Source organism: Nematostella vectensis, chromosome 14, assembly GCF_932526225.1.
Source record: "Nematostella vectensis chromosome 14, jaNemVect1.1, whole genome shotgun sequence".
Classification (NCBI taxonomy): Eukaryota; Metazoa; Cnidaria; class Anthozoa; order Actiniaria; family Edwardsiidae; genus Nematostella; species Nematostella vectensis.
In genome coordinates, this window is record NC_064047.1 from 7,412,613 (window position 1) to 7,429,339 (window position 16,727).

Sequence of the window (16,727 nt, forward strand, 5' to 3'; positions counted from 1 at the left end):
TGGGCGGATACAGCAAAGAAACCTGTAAACTTCCCCATGGAGGATGTCTTGCTACATTTGCAAAAGGAGTTTGTTGATGCCTTGCTGCCTTTTCGCGCTATAACAGGATGCGACAGCACATTATACTTCGCAGTTCACTCCAAGAAGACAGCAAGGGAGCCTTTCAGCCCCATTTTGACCTTCTGATGTCTTTAGGAGGCGGAGAACTTGAGGAGCAAACCATCACTTCTGGGGAAGCGTTCGTCTGTCATGTTTATGGAACCTCGGAGAACACTCTAGACAGGCTTGTGTCCAGTTGTTTGTGAAGGATAGTCGCCAAGAGAGACTTCCACCAACCAGTGATGCCTTTAGATTTCATGCAATGCAGTCAAACTACGTCGCGAAGCCTATTTTCAGCGGAAGGCACCGGATGGAAAGTTGTGGTAGACGACCAGCTTGTCCCAGTCTCGATGTCGCTAGACCAAAGGTGTGCATGGAGATGCTGTCTGTGAGTGTAGCACTGGTTGCTTAATATTGCGAAGCAAATGCAGGACCAAGACCAAAGTTGTCAGCCCAGCCTTTGGCGGTTGCAAGAAAACTGGTGACGGATGCTGCATTAATTCATGGTAAAGGCAGAACTGAAACAACGTATTTTCCTTAAATCCGTTAAAATTCAGAGACGGCAATACCACAATATAGTGGTGAAGTGCTTTCTATTGCAATGCTACCCACAATGAAGCGAAGAATAATTTAAAGCCAAGAATTGTATGCGAAAAAAGAAAATATCGTTTTGTTGTAGGTTCAAAAAACAGAGCGCGCTCGTGAGAATGTCGCCATTCTTGATTGCGAATGCTGCGCGCGCGCACAATGCAAAAACAATTCGAAGACTAAAAAAATATCTGCTAAATTTTGCAGATTAATTTCCTGAAGTTAAATAATCATTTGACCACCAGGTTGAGATATAAAGATGACGATAAAAGTTGTAACCATCTAAACGCAAAAATTGAGTTGCCAACATGAATTTTTCGAAATCAGCGTACTCGAAATAGTAATAGTAGCTATGAAAGCAAAAATAAAAGAGAAATGCCTGTAGGTTCACACTATGGGCTTTCAGATCCCTGACTATTATATGTCTGGGATCTATTGCTGTCCATTTTTGAGCAAGCTGCAACTAGTACTATTCTATAGTTTGCCTGTAATAATATTTCATTTCGCACCGTCTGATTGACAAGGATAAACAAAGTTGTGTTTTTGTTTCGAAATCGCATCCTTTGATCTTCGGCCCGCCGAGGACAAATTTTTGTCCACTGTCTACTCGTGTCCGCACTTGTCTTTGGTCATAACCTGAAAGGTCCTGTCAACAACTATTCCTGTACAAAAAGCTAAAAGTACTATAGTTTTCGGTTGAAAGCGGGTATTCGTACCAAAGCACCTGGGGTGGGTGGATGGTGGTGGTGGTGAGGGGGGGGGGGGGGGTGTTAGGTGGATAGATAATATGGAAGGGAGGAAAATGTGGAACATATATGATGGCGTGGAATGGCAAGAATGGGGATGAAAAAAACAAATATATAGAGTTACAAAATGGAAAGGTGGGATATTTCTTAGAGCTCTTCGAAATACTATAGTAGAAACTCCTAGTGATAATGATAATTAATTATACTATACTTGGTGTGTTATCACATCGAAAAGAAAAAAAGTAAAATGACATTTTTATGTACTATCAGCATGGATGTGTTCATATTTGATACTTTGTTCAGTAACCTGTATAGTATCTTTTATGCACACAAGAAAATAACTATGAAAATACATATGCATTAACGAGTTGGCTCACAGAGCTTTGATTATTTTATAAAAGCTAATTTTTAAACTTAGTTAAGCAATGACAAATACGACAACTAGAAGTGAATTAAATTTAAAATAAAGAGTTATAGTGAATTTCCGAATAAGCGCCGCCCCGAATAACCATCGCACAAGGGCGCTTACGTCGCAGCCCGCGCTGAATAACCGTTGGTTACTCCTAGTACATATGCTTTTGTTATAGTTGTGTTTTTATGGTAGAATAAAACTTTGTTAATATCATACATGTCACAACACAAATGAACATGCCATCCATCAGGCATCCCAGTCAACTCTGCCCGCATGGTCTACTTGGAAATAAAAGGGCACCGAACCCTTTTGAATTACTGCCACATCAATTCTTATATCGACAGCGAGTTTAAAATTTGCAAGCGGAAAACCAGTGTATTGATCATAAATCATCATGTAGTCACGATTAATATGTGGCGTCTAGCTATCATACCAAGAAAAATAGTATCATGGGATCTCAAACAATGATGCTGTACAGGTTGCACCTTTCAAACCTCTGTGAAAGAATCGCCATGATATGTTGGTAGACATATAACAAAATTCTGAATTTATTGACACAGAATTAAAACCAAGTTTGAACCACAAAAGAGCCGAGGCATTCAACTAGAAAAAAACAGTACCATATATCATTGGAATCTCAAAAAATATGAGCTACGCCCTCCAAGATTCTATTTAAACAATATGTCGCTATGCCTTCTGCTAAAGTATGCATGACATAGATAGAGACATCCTTTTTTTGTTACCACTTTGTTTATTTCTCTTTGTATATCTCTGTGGCCAATTTAGGTTATGAAATACCATGGCGCTTGATGTATAAGTATAGCTACAGCATTGGTCATCGTTAGACGATAACATTCTCTTTTTTTTTTTTAAAGTAATTATCCGATATTGTAAGGCGGTCAAAAGAAAATGGACCCAGAAAATTCGGGTTAAAGGTGTCCTTACCGGAGCATGCCGCGGAAAAGGTAAAAATCATTATATAAATCCCTGTAGAGCCTTAATGCTGTTAAATTGAGAGAGAAGGCGGGGAGTCATCTCTATCTGCACAGACAAAACTTTGTCTGAAGGTAAGGTCTGAGAAAGAAGGAACAGGAAAAGTGGAAGTATAAAAAAATTTTGTGGGTATTCATAAAACTGTTGTATTTTAATTTTCATGTACAACAGTTTTTGTGTAACAATTTTTTGTTACATTTATATAGCACAATTATTAACTGGGCATTTTCAACTGCGCTGCTAGCTAGTTTAATAAGTTTTTAATCTCATCGAAAGGGAGGCAGCTAACCAATGAAAGATGTGCCTTTAAAAAAGTTAAAACCAAAACTAGATTTTATGCCTCTTATGTTAGGAAAACTGCAGACCTTATTTTTAATTACGATTAATGATCACCCATTCTTACTGTTTTTGTAGACAAATGATGAAAAGAAAAATGAACCTTTTTGGATTGTGAGTACGCGAAGCGTAGGAACGACTTTTTGTCGGACCTCTTTAATAATAATCACAACTTTCTACTCGAACGTTGTACAGACTAGCTTACGAGAACGTGCATTCACAGGTAACCCAGGCTCACAACTAGTGCAGGTCTATTACAGAGTTTGTATAAGCGAATTGATCTTGTTTGCAGTTCTTCTTGAAATAGATATTCTTTTTTGTTTTGCATATTTGTTTGTATTCGGTGAGTGAAAAACCTTTCATGAGATCATGCAGGGTTGCACGGGCCCACCCCGGGTCCTTAGGTCTCACTAAATCACACTAAATCGCTTTAAATCGCCTCAAGTTGCCTTAAAACGATTAAAGTCGCCCAAAAGTGAAACCCTTTTTTTCCTTAAATGGACTTAAAACGCGAAAAGTCGCCTTTAAATAACGGAGACTTAAGTACCCGGGGTATAGGCCTACGCCTCATTTCCATGAGGAAATTCAAAACTCATAGGACATTTCTTTCAAAAAAGCCAAACTCTTATTTTACAACGATAACCAAAGAGTTTTTTCGAGTGCAGTATTCAGTGTGACGAAAAACGCAAAACCGAATCCGGCTGCCTAAACTGTGTCGGTAAATACACGCTCGTGTGAACATGAGTTTCGTGGTCAATCATGTGCGGAAGACTGCTGATTTTGCCAAGGCGCTTGGTGCATACTGGGTATAGCTACTGCTCTTGTCGTCGTCAGACGATAAGATTCTATTTTGTTTTAGGGCTCAGGGCGAGTGTAGGTTTATTACAGAGTTTGTATGAGGGAACTGAGCTTGTTTACAGTTCTTCTTGAAATATATATATTCTGGTTATTTTTTTGCATGTTTTTTTGTTTTCGGTGAGTGAAAGACCTATGATGAGATAATGAAGCGTTGCACGAGCGACAAGAAAACATGGCCATATGGGAAAAACTGCATATCTTATTTTGCAACGGCAGTGGGTCCAGTGCAGCATTCAGTGTGACTTGCTTTTGGAGGTGGCGAAAAACTCAAAACCAAACCCGGTTGCCTTGTGCCGATAATATACGCTAGTGTGAACATGAATTTTGTGGTGAAATTCACGTTTGGTTTTAAAATGAGCTAGACACTGCCTAAGATCTGCAATTTGTTTGGGCCCTTGGCTTAGCAAGAAAAACTAGAGGATAATTGTCCTTTTGATTGCTGAAATCTGGATCACAATCACGGAGATTGTGATCCAGATTTGGCAGAATGACAGAAAAAGCTAGCAATTCTTTTCTAAAAATAAAACAAACAAAAAATATTTTTTTTCCAAAAAAAGGCCTAAAAATGTTAAATCGAGAAAGACCAAATGTTCGAACTTGTCTCAATTACACATATGCTTTATTGTAAATCGAAATGGTAAAAATATCATGACATTCAATGACAGAGATAAAGATATTTTAAAGTAAGAAAACAAAATTTATCTTCATGGGAAGCCGGTCAAGTGTCGCGATTTCTAGGAGACGATTTCCATCAATTGTTTCAAACTACTTCCACTTTAAAATAGATTAAAGCGATCAAGGTAAATACCTCGAGTCCATTCATGAGTGTCTAGAGCAGGTTCAATTACGTCTTGAAGTAAGCAGTGAGTCTCTAAAGCAGTTAGCAGATAATTCTTATCAATCAGGTGTCTCGGGTCTCTTCGGTTCGCAAACATAACGAGTAAAACACGAGTAAAACACGAGTAAAAACAGCGAAATAAATCCAACCTGAAATGATTCCGCACCATTACTGGGTAGAAATTAAGGCTCTGGTAAAATATGCAGTAATGAAATCGCGAATCTGGCTTTCAACAGAACAAATAACATGTATCTGAGAGCTGGAATCTCAAAATCCAAGATATGGCGGCCAGGTATTCTGGTAACTAAGCATTTCGGTGATGTAGGATGGCAGGCTAGATACTTCGTGTAAGAAAAAGGCCTATGTAAGGCCGGAATGAGTGCACTAAAGAAAGAGACACACAATGGCATATGGGCTTCCTGGTTATTGCGCAATAATGCCCGTTGTTTGCCAGTTGCATTTGATAACTGGGCTTCCACAGGTATCCCAATAATAAAGATTATTAGGGGTTTTGGAGTCACTTAAACCCTTCAACCCTTGGAGGTTATTTTGGTTACTTCTCGTTATCGTGTCGTGTCGGGTCCCGGGATCAGTTGGGGAATTTTGAGGTCCTGTACAGTCAACCCATTTCGGCACTCACAAAGCCAAAATAGAAGGCATTTCGGCAGTTGAAATCAGTACCACACGTAGCTATTTTCAGAACTCAGCACCTCTTAGGTCAGTACCACAAATATTTTGGTACCTCATAGCTCAAAATGGATTTAAAGCCATTTTGGTTTTTAGGGCCATAATGGTTCTTTTGATTTTTACAGTGTAGCAAGACACTAGAAGAGCACAGAAACTTCTGAAGGCTTTTACCGACACAAAGTCTAAATCTCTGACGAAGTTATCGCCGATCAATATGAAGACGCATCCCCTATCACATCTCGTTGTGCTGTGGTGCGTTACCCTCTGTGCTCTGGCATCAGGAAAGGAAATTCAAGACCAGGAACTAGGGACCAAGGACGAGCGGGACTATCAGTTGGAAAAGCGTGCAAGCGATGATCTCGAAAAACGTGTAAAAAACTGGAGGAAAAGTGAGTAAATTTGACATTCGAAATCGAGTGTATGTTGCATTGAATTGTGACAGTTTGGATTGGAATTGAAGACGTTTTCCAGGTTTTTCCGTCATGTCGAACAGCACTGATACTAAACCTAGAGCCACGGCGGTGATGTTAAAGCATAGCCGTTGCCCTAAAGCTCAGTGGATCCCATTTTTTTTCTATTTCGGTTAATAACACATATTCATCTTCTTATATCAGGGTAAAGCTCAACAAGAGGGTGATATCAAAAGTCTGATGGAGAAAATAGCGTCGAAGGAAGCAGAACTCAGAGAACTAGGAGAAAAACTAACGAAATCTGAGCAAGAAAAGTCAGACGAGCTTGGCAAGGTACTGTATGTCCGAAAGAGTCGCAAAAGACAATCGCTGCCTTTTTTCTGACTTTTCATTTAGGATTCCAGTGTTTTTTTCAGGTTCTCTTGGTTTTGCAGGCCACTTCCCTGGGTTGTTCTCGTGTCACACACATGCCAAAAAAACATTTCCCTTTAGCCCTGTTTTACCCATGTCGAGGTTTTTTTTTTCGGCCAAAGGGCTGCTGTTGTTGCTCTCTAGCCAGAGAACAAATTTTTGACAATTTGTTTTTCAAACCTCGACAACTTGTCCTTAATTACGTGTCCTTATTATACATGTTAATATTTTTAGAAAATGTATCGGCCATTTTGACGGGATAATAACTGATAACTGCCCATAATAACATGGTGTCCTTAGAGCCTGGTTTCTCTGTCTCCAATAACGAGGTATCCATTTAAAGCGGTTGTACTATGTAATATTGATCGGTTCATTATTGGACTGTTATAAGGTATGGGAGACAATGACTGAGCTACAGTCAGTAATTGAGGATCGCGGAAAATCTATCGACAAGCTTGAAAAAGAGTTGAAAGACCAAGAGGCGAAACACAACAGACAGAAGAACACTCTCGGGCAGACGGTCGCTAAGATGAAGGAAGTGATGGAGAGGAAGGGAGGAGACGCGAATAAAGTCAGCGCTAGGATCGCTGAGCTCGAGAAAGAGCTAAAGGAAAAGACGAAGAGCGCCGAGAAGCTCGTCAAAGGTGCGTGCGGTGATCATACTTAGTACAGAAGACATTCTTCTGACCTTGATATATTTTTTTGTATAAGAAACCGTTCGTTTTTTTTAAAGGGGGCGTCGACTGGGCGAAAAAAGGAGGGGCCTTGTTGTTTTTTTTTTATATATATATATAAAAGATCGGGGGAGCATGAGTTTTAAAAGTATAATAGAGAAAGAAGAAGCTAATACGGAAGGAGGAAGGTTAAAAAAAATCAGATTTTTAAAAAGAGGAGACCTGAATAATAATGAAGATTCGAATAACGCTTTACCCACCGCTCTGCCATTTTTTGAATGATAGAAGGTCCCTTGGTGATACACTCGAAAATAGCGGTCATTCTCATAAAAAAGGCAGCCTACAGGAAACCTCCATTATCGCTCACCTGAAATGATGTTTCCTAAGTTGGCAAAGTGTTACGCTAATCCTAAGGAGATCCCCCACCCTACCTTGAAAATTTCTTTTCCTTAAAGAATGTCGATCACCCACTAATCATTGGAAATACAGCGATTTATTCGCAAGAAAACTTAAAAATAACAATCTACGAATGAAGTCTAATATGTTATTGACGATATTTGATTGAAAATATCTCGGTTAATGGCTTGAATTAGCCGATGGAAATGGATGCTTTGTGTTGCTCGCCATTGAGCAGGAGCATAAAATGGCGGCATGATTGGCCTTCTTTAATATCCTAGCGTCGGAGAAACGTGAAAAGGAAGTCGATGCGCTGAAACGCGCGCTTCAAGACCAGGACCAGGTAATGGAGGAACAACAAGATGCACTGACCGAGCGACAGCTGGAGATAGAGTCCCTCACAGAGGAGTTGCGTACACTTAAGGACCAGAACACATCCACAAATTCTCTCTCCGCCGAGGTGAGTATGCAATGCTAGGACATCAAAAAATGGTTAAGCATTTCTAAGGAATTTCTAGAGGTTAGTTGCCTAGACTGGGATAGGAAATACGTCGTCGTAAAAGACTAGAACATTTACTACGTCTCTAGAAGTAAGTTTCCTAGGCTGGGAAAGGATAGTCGGCATGGAAGGCTTAAAGGCCTTTAAGGAATCTCTATTATCCCGCGGAGGTGCGTATCTAAGGCTGGGAAAAGAAATACGTTGTCAAGGAGGTTTTGAACGCGCAAAGGTAATTTTGCGTGTCTTTGATATTAGTTACACGCCCTCAACCATAACCCTAAACCCCCTTGACTAAAAGTCACCATGTATGACGATATTCTTACTAATGTTGCGTTTTCACATGCCAGATTCGCCGACTAGAAGGCACGCTATCCGTTTACATCGAGGAAAAGGACCAGCTACAGCGGGAGCTCGATGCGCTCAGGAAGACAGAGGCGGGAATCGAGGTGTCAAAGGTATGAATCCTTGTGGAATATAAAGCTGTTTCATTCGTTGTTATTGCAAGTAGGGGCGAGCATTTATTGACATTTCTTATTCATTTTGAATATTTTCGCTTCGGGGACAAACGTGTATGTTTATGTGATCTACTGATATAGATCGTACTACGCATCTTGCATTAGCTACGCACGTGACTTTGGTTGCAAAAAATGCAAAAACCTTAGCTTAAAGGAGTTGCGTCACGGTAACTCGCAAGACGGGAAGCCTGTGTACTATTTTTGAAAATAGCCGAGATAGTACTCGAACAGAGAGAATGACATATATTTAAGTTGTGTTAACATATGCAATAAATAAACCTTGCACTGAAAGTCTTACCAATGATATTATTCTTGTCAGCATTGGGTATTCGATTACCCTTCTAATAAAGATACTGAGTACTCGCTTCGATCCAAATTCGTGCCTGATTTGACTCCCAAAAGTGATCGCTGGACCTCCACTCGCTTGCTAAACCTCACAAACGACTCCAAATTTCATTTCACTTATTTTTTTTATCAGAAAACGATTATCCTTAAAAATAAAACGCTAGCTAATAAGAAAAAAGACATTTTTTGTAACAGAAACTTGGATTTAGCTTTCGGATGGGCAGTAAAACAGAGAATTTTGAAGATTTATCAACGGCACTTTTCCCCCTTCTCAGAGATCGATCCGGGCTATACGTTTCGGAAGGCTAGAAAAGGCGTGACGCTTCTCCTTTAAAAACCCTACAGTCTTCGTAACTTTTAGTGTCCTTTTGTAAGGATGGAAAATACATTTACTAGATAAGGTTGAGAACCAAACTTCGCGAACTTGGATCAAAGTGAATCTGCAAGGATTGAATGAATGAAGAATACCTTGGTATGTCCTCTATAGCTAACAACGACTTCCTCCCAGGTGGAGATCAGTCGAGATTACGAGATCGAGAAAAGTGAGATCTTGGTAAAGCTGGAGCAGAAGGAAGGAGTGATCGCCAAGATGAAGACCCAGCAGAAGAGCTCCGACTCGGCCGCCGCCAAGGAGAAACGGCTGCTTAAACAGCAGTTAAAGGAGAAAGAATTCGAGATCAACAAACTCAACGAGAACTTGGAAAAGGTTAGGATCGATAGTTGTTGTTTTTTTCTGGTGACACACTCGTCACGTGACTGTAGCCTTGAGCTTTTATTGGTCCATGGCATGCAACTGTTACTGACTTGAGCACATAATGGTAACAAGGTATACCCTTTTCCGTAGTTTGGATGAGTATTGAAAATGACCTTAATTGGAGCAATGCCTCTGTATTGGTCTCTTTTCTATTCTTTGCTAGAGTTTAAAGTTATGGTAAAGGTGATAAGGTGGGATATGGTTAAACAATTGCCGCAGCAAGTTTTTGAAACTATGATCTAAAAATGAAGGGGTGGAGGTTTCAGTCGTGCATCTTTCTTCTTCTTGTCTCCAAGACGTGCATGATTTTTTTTCCTTTGTGTGCATTTTCTGTCTTGTTTGGGCTGCTTGCATTTTTTTATTTATTATTTTTTTTATTGTGTATGTTTTTTTTTTGTTCCTTAACCACCACTCCCCTCCCCCTTCACTGTTCTAATGTTCCGTCCCTAATGGATCCCAGGCGGAGCGCAAACAGAAAGAGTACGAGGATCTGATCCAGCTGAAAGACGTTGATGTTCGCAAAGCTGCGGAGGAAAAGGAAGGCATGCTCAAAGCCATGCGCGAGGCGTTCGAAGTGGCCTCCACCAAGAAGACCGAGTACGAGAACAAACTAGAGTCAGTGCGGAGAGAGATGCTGGTGGAGCACGAACGCGAACTCGCGCGCGTACGCGAGAGTCACGCGCGTGGAAACGCGATACACGAGAAGGAAAAGGAAAGGAAATTGGACATAAAGGAAGAGTCAGTGCGGAGAGAGATGCTGGTGGAGCACGAACGCGAACTCGCGCGCGAACGCGAGAGTCACGCGCGTGGAAACGCGATACACGAGAAGGATAAGGAAAGGAAATTGGACATAAAGGAAGAGTCAGTGCGGAGAGAGATGCAGGTGGAGCACGAACGCGAACTCGCGCGCGTACGCGAGAGTCACGCGCGTGGAAACGCGATACACGAGAAGGATAAGGAAAGGAAATTGGACATAAAGGAAGAGTCAGTGCGGAGAGAAATGCAGGCAGAGCACGAACCCGAACTCGCGCGCGTACGCGAGAGCCACTCGCGTGAAAACGCGACACACGTGAAGAATGAGGAAAGGAAATTGGACACAGAGGAAGGGCAAGTGACAGTACCTCAGTCGCCAGGCGAAGACAAGAAGCTGGTCGTTCAGGTTGAGAAACTACCGGTGAGTCTGTGAACAGCCCTGTCACGCAACTACCTTCTCATGCAAATGTCTTGTCACGCAAATGACTTGTCGCACAAATAATGGCGTTATGCCTTGCCAACCAAATGCCTTTAACACTATTGTTTTGTCACGAAATTATATACTCGTGTACACATCGCCATGCAAGTACCTTATCACCATCGCAAAAATCTGGTAACGCTAGCTTTACCACACTAACACCCGCTCACACAAGCGACAACATAACAGTGATTTACTACTTTTCTTCTAAAAACAACCATAGTGTACCGCTTCTGTTAATTCATTCAAACACTATTGGGATGATTTCAGTCGGATGTGAAGACTAAAGTTCAGCCACTCAAGAAGACTGGAGAGATGAAGACTGAAGGAATTGAAGAGCCGGCAAGTACCGGGCCCATGAGACGCCTCGCCAAGCGCAGACCTGCCAAGAACCGCACTTCAGACGAGTCCACCACTTCCGAGGATAGCTCTACTCAGGTGAGTTGGTCCCTGTTATTACCAATAACTTGGACCTGCTGACTCGAACCTGCCGATAACTCGAACCAAATGATAACTCTGACGTACTAATAACTCGCTAAAATGTGCAAAGTAAGAGAAAACTGCCAATGGATGTTAGCGATAACTAGTTTGCCTTCACAATATAAGATTATTAACAAAAATAAGGATTTTGACGAGCTATGAAACATTTTCCCTATCCTACCGAGGCCGGGAAGTGTAATTTTCTTACTAATCTTCACACATTTTCGAATTTCATTGTTCTGCCGTCGCATCAATGCTCAAGGGTTGTAAACATCCCGATAAAAGCTCCTATTTTCATCACGAGCGATTTTACGAAGCCTCTAGGATAAACACACCCATTCCGTGTTAAATTTAATTTCAAAACATTGACAGGAAGTACCAAACACTCTCTACCGGAAACACTTTAGCACTGCTAGAATTCGTCGGATTTCGGATTCAAGACTTCAAGCTTCTACATGAGCCTTCCTAATGGTTAGCGGTCCTCTGCATGAGAGTTAATGCCAATCGCCTCTTATCGTTTTGTCTAGGATCGCATTGAGATAGACGTTACTCCCATCATGGGACGTAGACGAACTCGCGCCGCCACAAAGGGCTCAAGAAAACGCCGAAGTAGCAGCGAGCTCTCCCTTGCCGAGGTGAGTCACGCAATGATGTGTCACGCGTCTCACGATGGTGCGTCACGCAACATTATGGGTGTGTATATTGTGATGTTTCAAGCGTAACACTACGTTTTGTTTTGATTTGGTCACACTTTCTTGTCACGCATAGAATATTTGTTACTGTAAACCAATTTTCAAAACCGAATTTACCATGGCGAAGTTTCCATAGATACTTTGCCGCGTTTGTATGTTGTTGTTTTTACCTTTTTCCTTTTTGTTTTTGTTTTGGAGGATTATCTGTACTCATATTTTTATTCATTTTTTTTTTTTCGTGATCAAGGCCCGGTTTTTCATGTTAGCGGGGTTCTACTTTTACTTACTCTACTTCTTCCTGTGATCAAACAAAGTTATTCGTGTTAGCGAGATCCTGCAATTTCTCATCTTGTTCTTCTTTCTGTGATCAAAGCGGATTTGTTCGTGTTAGTGAGGTCCTTCTCTTTCTCATCTTGTCCTTTCTGTGACCAAAGAAAAGTTGTTCGTGTTAGCGAGGTTGTGCTGTACGCATCATGTCCTTCTTTCAGTGATCCATGCGCAGCTGTTCGTAATAGAAAGGTTCTACCGTACTTATCCATCCTTTTTTCTCAGATCAAAGCGCAGTTGTCCGCCGCCAAGTGCCGTAGGATGGACACAGATGACGAGACTCCTGGGTCTGTCTCCCGCTCTGTGTAAGTCAATTTCTTAATAATAATCACATAAAAGCACGGACGTGGCCTAGTGGCTAACACGTTGAGCGTGTAAGGGAGCTAACTGACTTGCGAGTGACTATTTGCTACCACACAAGCAGGTAAGAAGACAATAAAGGCTGTTACCCACTAGGAGGCAAGCGTAAGCGCAAAACAAGTGAAAATCGGTCAAACACAAGCGGAAGAAAATCAAGCAGTTGCGTTCTTGCGTTCCAGTGAGGATCGGAAAATGCGCTGCGCTTGCGCTTACGTCCAAGTTAAAGCCAATCTTTAACAAAGCCATTATTTATTTATTTATTTATTTATTTATTTATTTATTTATTTATTTATTTATTTATTTATTTATTTATTAATTTTTCTAGTCGAACCCGCTCCACCGCGGGTAGGACGAGCTCTGTGGTCAAATCACGACCGAGTACAGCACGAAAAACATCCACGCTCGTCACACCTGGCAAGCCTCCCATCCCTCTAACTCCCAAGGTGAGACTTGGTAATGATATACGCTAAGAATGCTACAAGGTGAGACGTGGTACTGATATACACTAAGAATGCTACAAGGTGAGACGTGGTACTGATATACGCTAAGAATGCTACAAGGTGAGACGTGATACTGGTATACGCTAAGAATGCTACAAGGTGAGACGTGGTACTGTTACACGCTAAGAATGCTACAAGGTGAGACGTGGTACTGATATACGCTAAGAATGCTACAAGGTGAGACGTGGTACTGATATACACTAAGAATGCTACAAGGTGAGACGTGATACTGGTATACGCTAAGAATGCTACAAGGTGAGACGTGGTACTGATATACACTAAGAATGCTACAAGGTGAGACGTGGTACTGATATACGCTAAGAATGCTAAAAGGTGAGACGTGATACTGATATACGCTAAGAATGCTACAAGGTGAGACGTGGTACTGATACACGCTAAGAATGCTACAAGGTGAGACGTGGTACTGATATACGCTAAGAATGCTACAAGGTGAGACGTGATACTGATATACGCTAAGAATGCTACAAGGTGAGACGTGATACTGATACACGCTAAGAATGCTACAAGGTGAGACGTGGTACTGATATACGCTAAGAATGCTACAAGGTGAGACGTGATACTGATATACGCTAAGAATGCTACAAGGTGAGACGTGATACTGGTATACGCTAAGAATGCTACAAGGTGAGACGTAGTACTGATATACGCTAAGAATGCTACAAGGTGAGACGTGGTACTGATATACGCTAAGAATGCTACAAGGTGAGACGTGGTACTGATATACGCTAAGAATGCTACAAGGTGAGACGTGGTACTGGTATACGCTAAGAATGCTACAAGGTGAGACGTAGTACTGTTATACGCTAAGAATGCTACACTTGAGACTTGGTACTGATATACGCTAAGAATGCTACAAGGTGAGACGTGATACTGATATACGCTAAGAATGCTTACAACGTCACTCTGTACTGATATACGCTAAGAATGCTACAAGGTGAGACGTGGTACTGATATACGCTAAGAATGCTACAAGGTGAGACGTGGTACTGGTATACGCTAAGAATGCTACAAGGTGAGACGTGATACTGGTATACGCTAAGAATGCTACAAGGTGAGACGTGGTACTGATATACGCTAAGAATGCTACAAGGTGAGACGTGGTACTGATATACGCTAAGAATGCTACAAGGTGAGACGTGGTACTGGTATACGCTAAGAATGCTACAAGGTGAGACGTGATACTGATATACGCTAAGAATGCTACAAGGTGAGACGTGGTACTGATATACGCTAAGAATGCTACAAGGTGAGACGTGGTACTGATATACACTAAGAATGCTACAAGGTGAGACGTGGTACTGATATACGCTAAGAATGCTACAAGGTGAGACGTGATACTGGTATACGCTAAGAATTCTACAAGGTGAGACGTGGTACTGATACACGCTAAGAATGCTACAAGGTGAGACGTGGTACTGATATACGCTAAGAATGCTACAAGGTGAGACGTGGTACTGATATACACTAAGAATGCTACAAGGTGAGACGTGATACTGGTATACGCTAAGAATGCTACAAGGTGAGACGTGGTACTGATATACACTAAGAATGCTACAAGGTGAGACGTGGTACTGATATACGCTAAGAATGCTACAAGGTGAGACGTGATACTGATATACGCTAAGAATGCTACAAGGTGAGACGTGGTACTGATACACGCTAAGAATGCTACAAGGTGAGACGTGATACTGATATACGCTAAGAATGCTACAAGGTGAGACGTGGTACTGATACACGCTAAGAATGCTACAAGGTGAGACGTGGTACTGATATACGCTAAGAATGCTACAAGGTAAGACGTGATACTGATATACGCTAAGAATGCTACAAGGTGAGACGTGATACTGATACACGCTAAGAATGCTACAAGGTAAGACGTGGTACTGATATACGCTAAGAATGCTACAAGGTGAGACGTGGTACTGATATACGCTAAGAATGCTACAAGGTGAGACGTGGTACTGATATACGCTAAGAATGCTACAAGTTGAGACTTGGTACTGATATACGCTAAGAATGCTACAAAGTGGAACGTGGTACTGATATACGCTAAGAATGCTACAAGGTGAAACATGGTACTGATATACGCTAAGAATGCTACAAGGTGAGACGTGATACTGGTATACGCTAAGAATGCTACAAGGTGAGACGTGGTACTGATATACGCTAAGAATGCTACAAGGTGAGACGTGATACTGGTATACGCTAAGAATGCTAACAAGGTCAGTCTTATTTCTGATATACGCTTAAAATACAAGTACTAGTTTTCCAATATTAGTTTTCCATGAAGGTTAGAAAGGCGTCACTGATAGTCGAGGTTTCTAAACAAGGCTCTTTATTTCAGAATGAGAGCAGCTCTTTAAGTCTTGCGGAGCACCAGTCCGCGAAGAAGAAGAAGAAAGGTTTCTTCGGCAAGCTTTTCGACTCCGCCGGTGAGTCCTGCCAGAAGCACATTAAGAATTTGGTTTTATTTTGTATAGTAATTTAGTAGAAACTGGTTAATATTTAGAATAAAGAAAGGACACATGAATTGCTCTCAATAGAACCGGATACCGTTCTTTGTTTTTTTAAGCCGCCATTTTGTCTTGGCAGTGATGTTAGTATATGTGAGATTATGTTGATGATAATGATGATAATGATACGTTATGGTTTGTAATATGATAATAATGATGATGATGATGATTGATTATGGGGATTATGATGAAAAAAGATATTATGATTTATAATAATGATAATTATAGTGATAATTTTATTATGTTATGATGGTGATGTAAATGGTGATGATAACAATGATTATATATTTTCTCCTAGGTGACGAAAACTCCCCTCCCCGAGTTCCGCCATCAGGGAAGAAGAAGAGAAAGCTTCTAAAGAAAGACATATCCGGTCCCATGGACACATTCTCCCCGACGCCCGTCAGAGGCTCAGTCAGCGAGGCGAGCAAAGATGACCCTGCTAGACGATTAATCACTCGACAATTGCGCTCAAGAAAATAATAAGAGAAATCAGCATATAAGAGAGGTGTCCTTTTATAATTTACAAAAAAAGTCTGGATTTTTTTAATCGGAACTTTTCCAAACAATCGTAATAGCTGATAATATAGTTGCAACTATAACGCAATTTGAAACCCACTACCATCAGTTCACAGAAAATGTCTGGATCTTTTTGATTGGGAATTTTCCAAACAATCATGATAGCTGTTAATATAGTTACAACTATAACGGGTCTGATTGTTTAAGATAGTGTTCTGGGGAATACATCTTCACCAGCGGAAAATAATAGAAAACGCTATTTTTAAAAAGAGGAAGGGGGGTTAGTTAGCAAACTAGATTATATGTTGTTGTTGTTTGCATATTTGTAAGACATTTGAAATATGTTTTCGTGAACCCAAAAGAATGTGTTGTGTCATTGGGGAACAAAAACAAGTTGTTAATACGTTCCTTGTCACCGTGCTGAACTTTATAGAAAAGAAACATCGTTTAGATAAATCAGGAATGTATTGTAAATACAAAGTTGAAAATTGGAAAAATAAATGTAGAGAAATATACTGTTGTA

General features: G+C 40.9%; 1 protein-coding gene across 2 annotated transcripts; it reads left to right on the forward strand.

Moving 5' to 3' along the window:
• Window positions 1-6,170: 6,170 nt before the first annotated feature.
• On the forward strand, window positions 6,171-16,719 carry LOC116608816 (golgin subfamily A member 6-like protein 22). Of its 2 annotated transcripts, XM_048722149.1 has the most exons (13): window positions 6,171-6,300; window positions 6,770-7,022; window positions 7,730-7,908; window positions 8,295-8,402; window positions 9,316-9,513; window positions 10,022-10,192; window positions 10,439-10,735; window positions 11,063-11,230; window positions 11,800-11,907; window positions 12,517-12,596; window positions 12,977-13,094; window positions 15,517-15,604; window positions 15,984-16,719. In XM_048722149.1, the coding sequence occupies exons 1-13, from the start codon at window positions 6,208-6,210 to the stop codon at window positions 16,166-16,168; spliced, it is 2,046 nt and encodes a 681-aa protein (XP_048578106.1). In that variant the 5' UTR covers window positions 6,171-6,207; the 3' UTR covers window positions 16,169-16,719. The 2 variants fall into 2 exon arrangements, with proteins under 2 accessions (XP_048578106.1, XP_048578105.1); XM_048722148.1 differs by having other exon boundaries at window positions 10,022-10,735.
• Window positions 16,720-16,727: the final 8 nt, after the last annotated feature.

Excerpts from the sequence above, each read along its gene's own strand:
- LOC116608816 (XM_048722148.1), top strand. The coding sequence starts at position 6,208 with ATGGAGAAAATAGCGTCGAAGGAAGCAGAACTCAGAGAACTAGGAGAA. Across the intron at positions 10,736-11,062 it reads TTCAGGTTGAGAAACTACCG|TCGGATGTGAAGACTAAAGT; the intron begins GTGAGTCTGTGA and ends GGATGATTTCAG. Across the intron at positions 13,095-15,516 it reads CCATCCCTCTAACTCCCAAG|AATGAGAGCAGCTCTTTAAG; the intron begins GTGAGACTTGGT and ends TCTTTATTTCAG.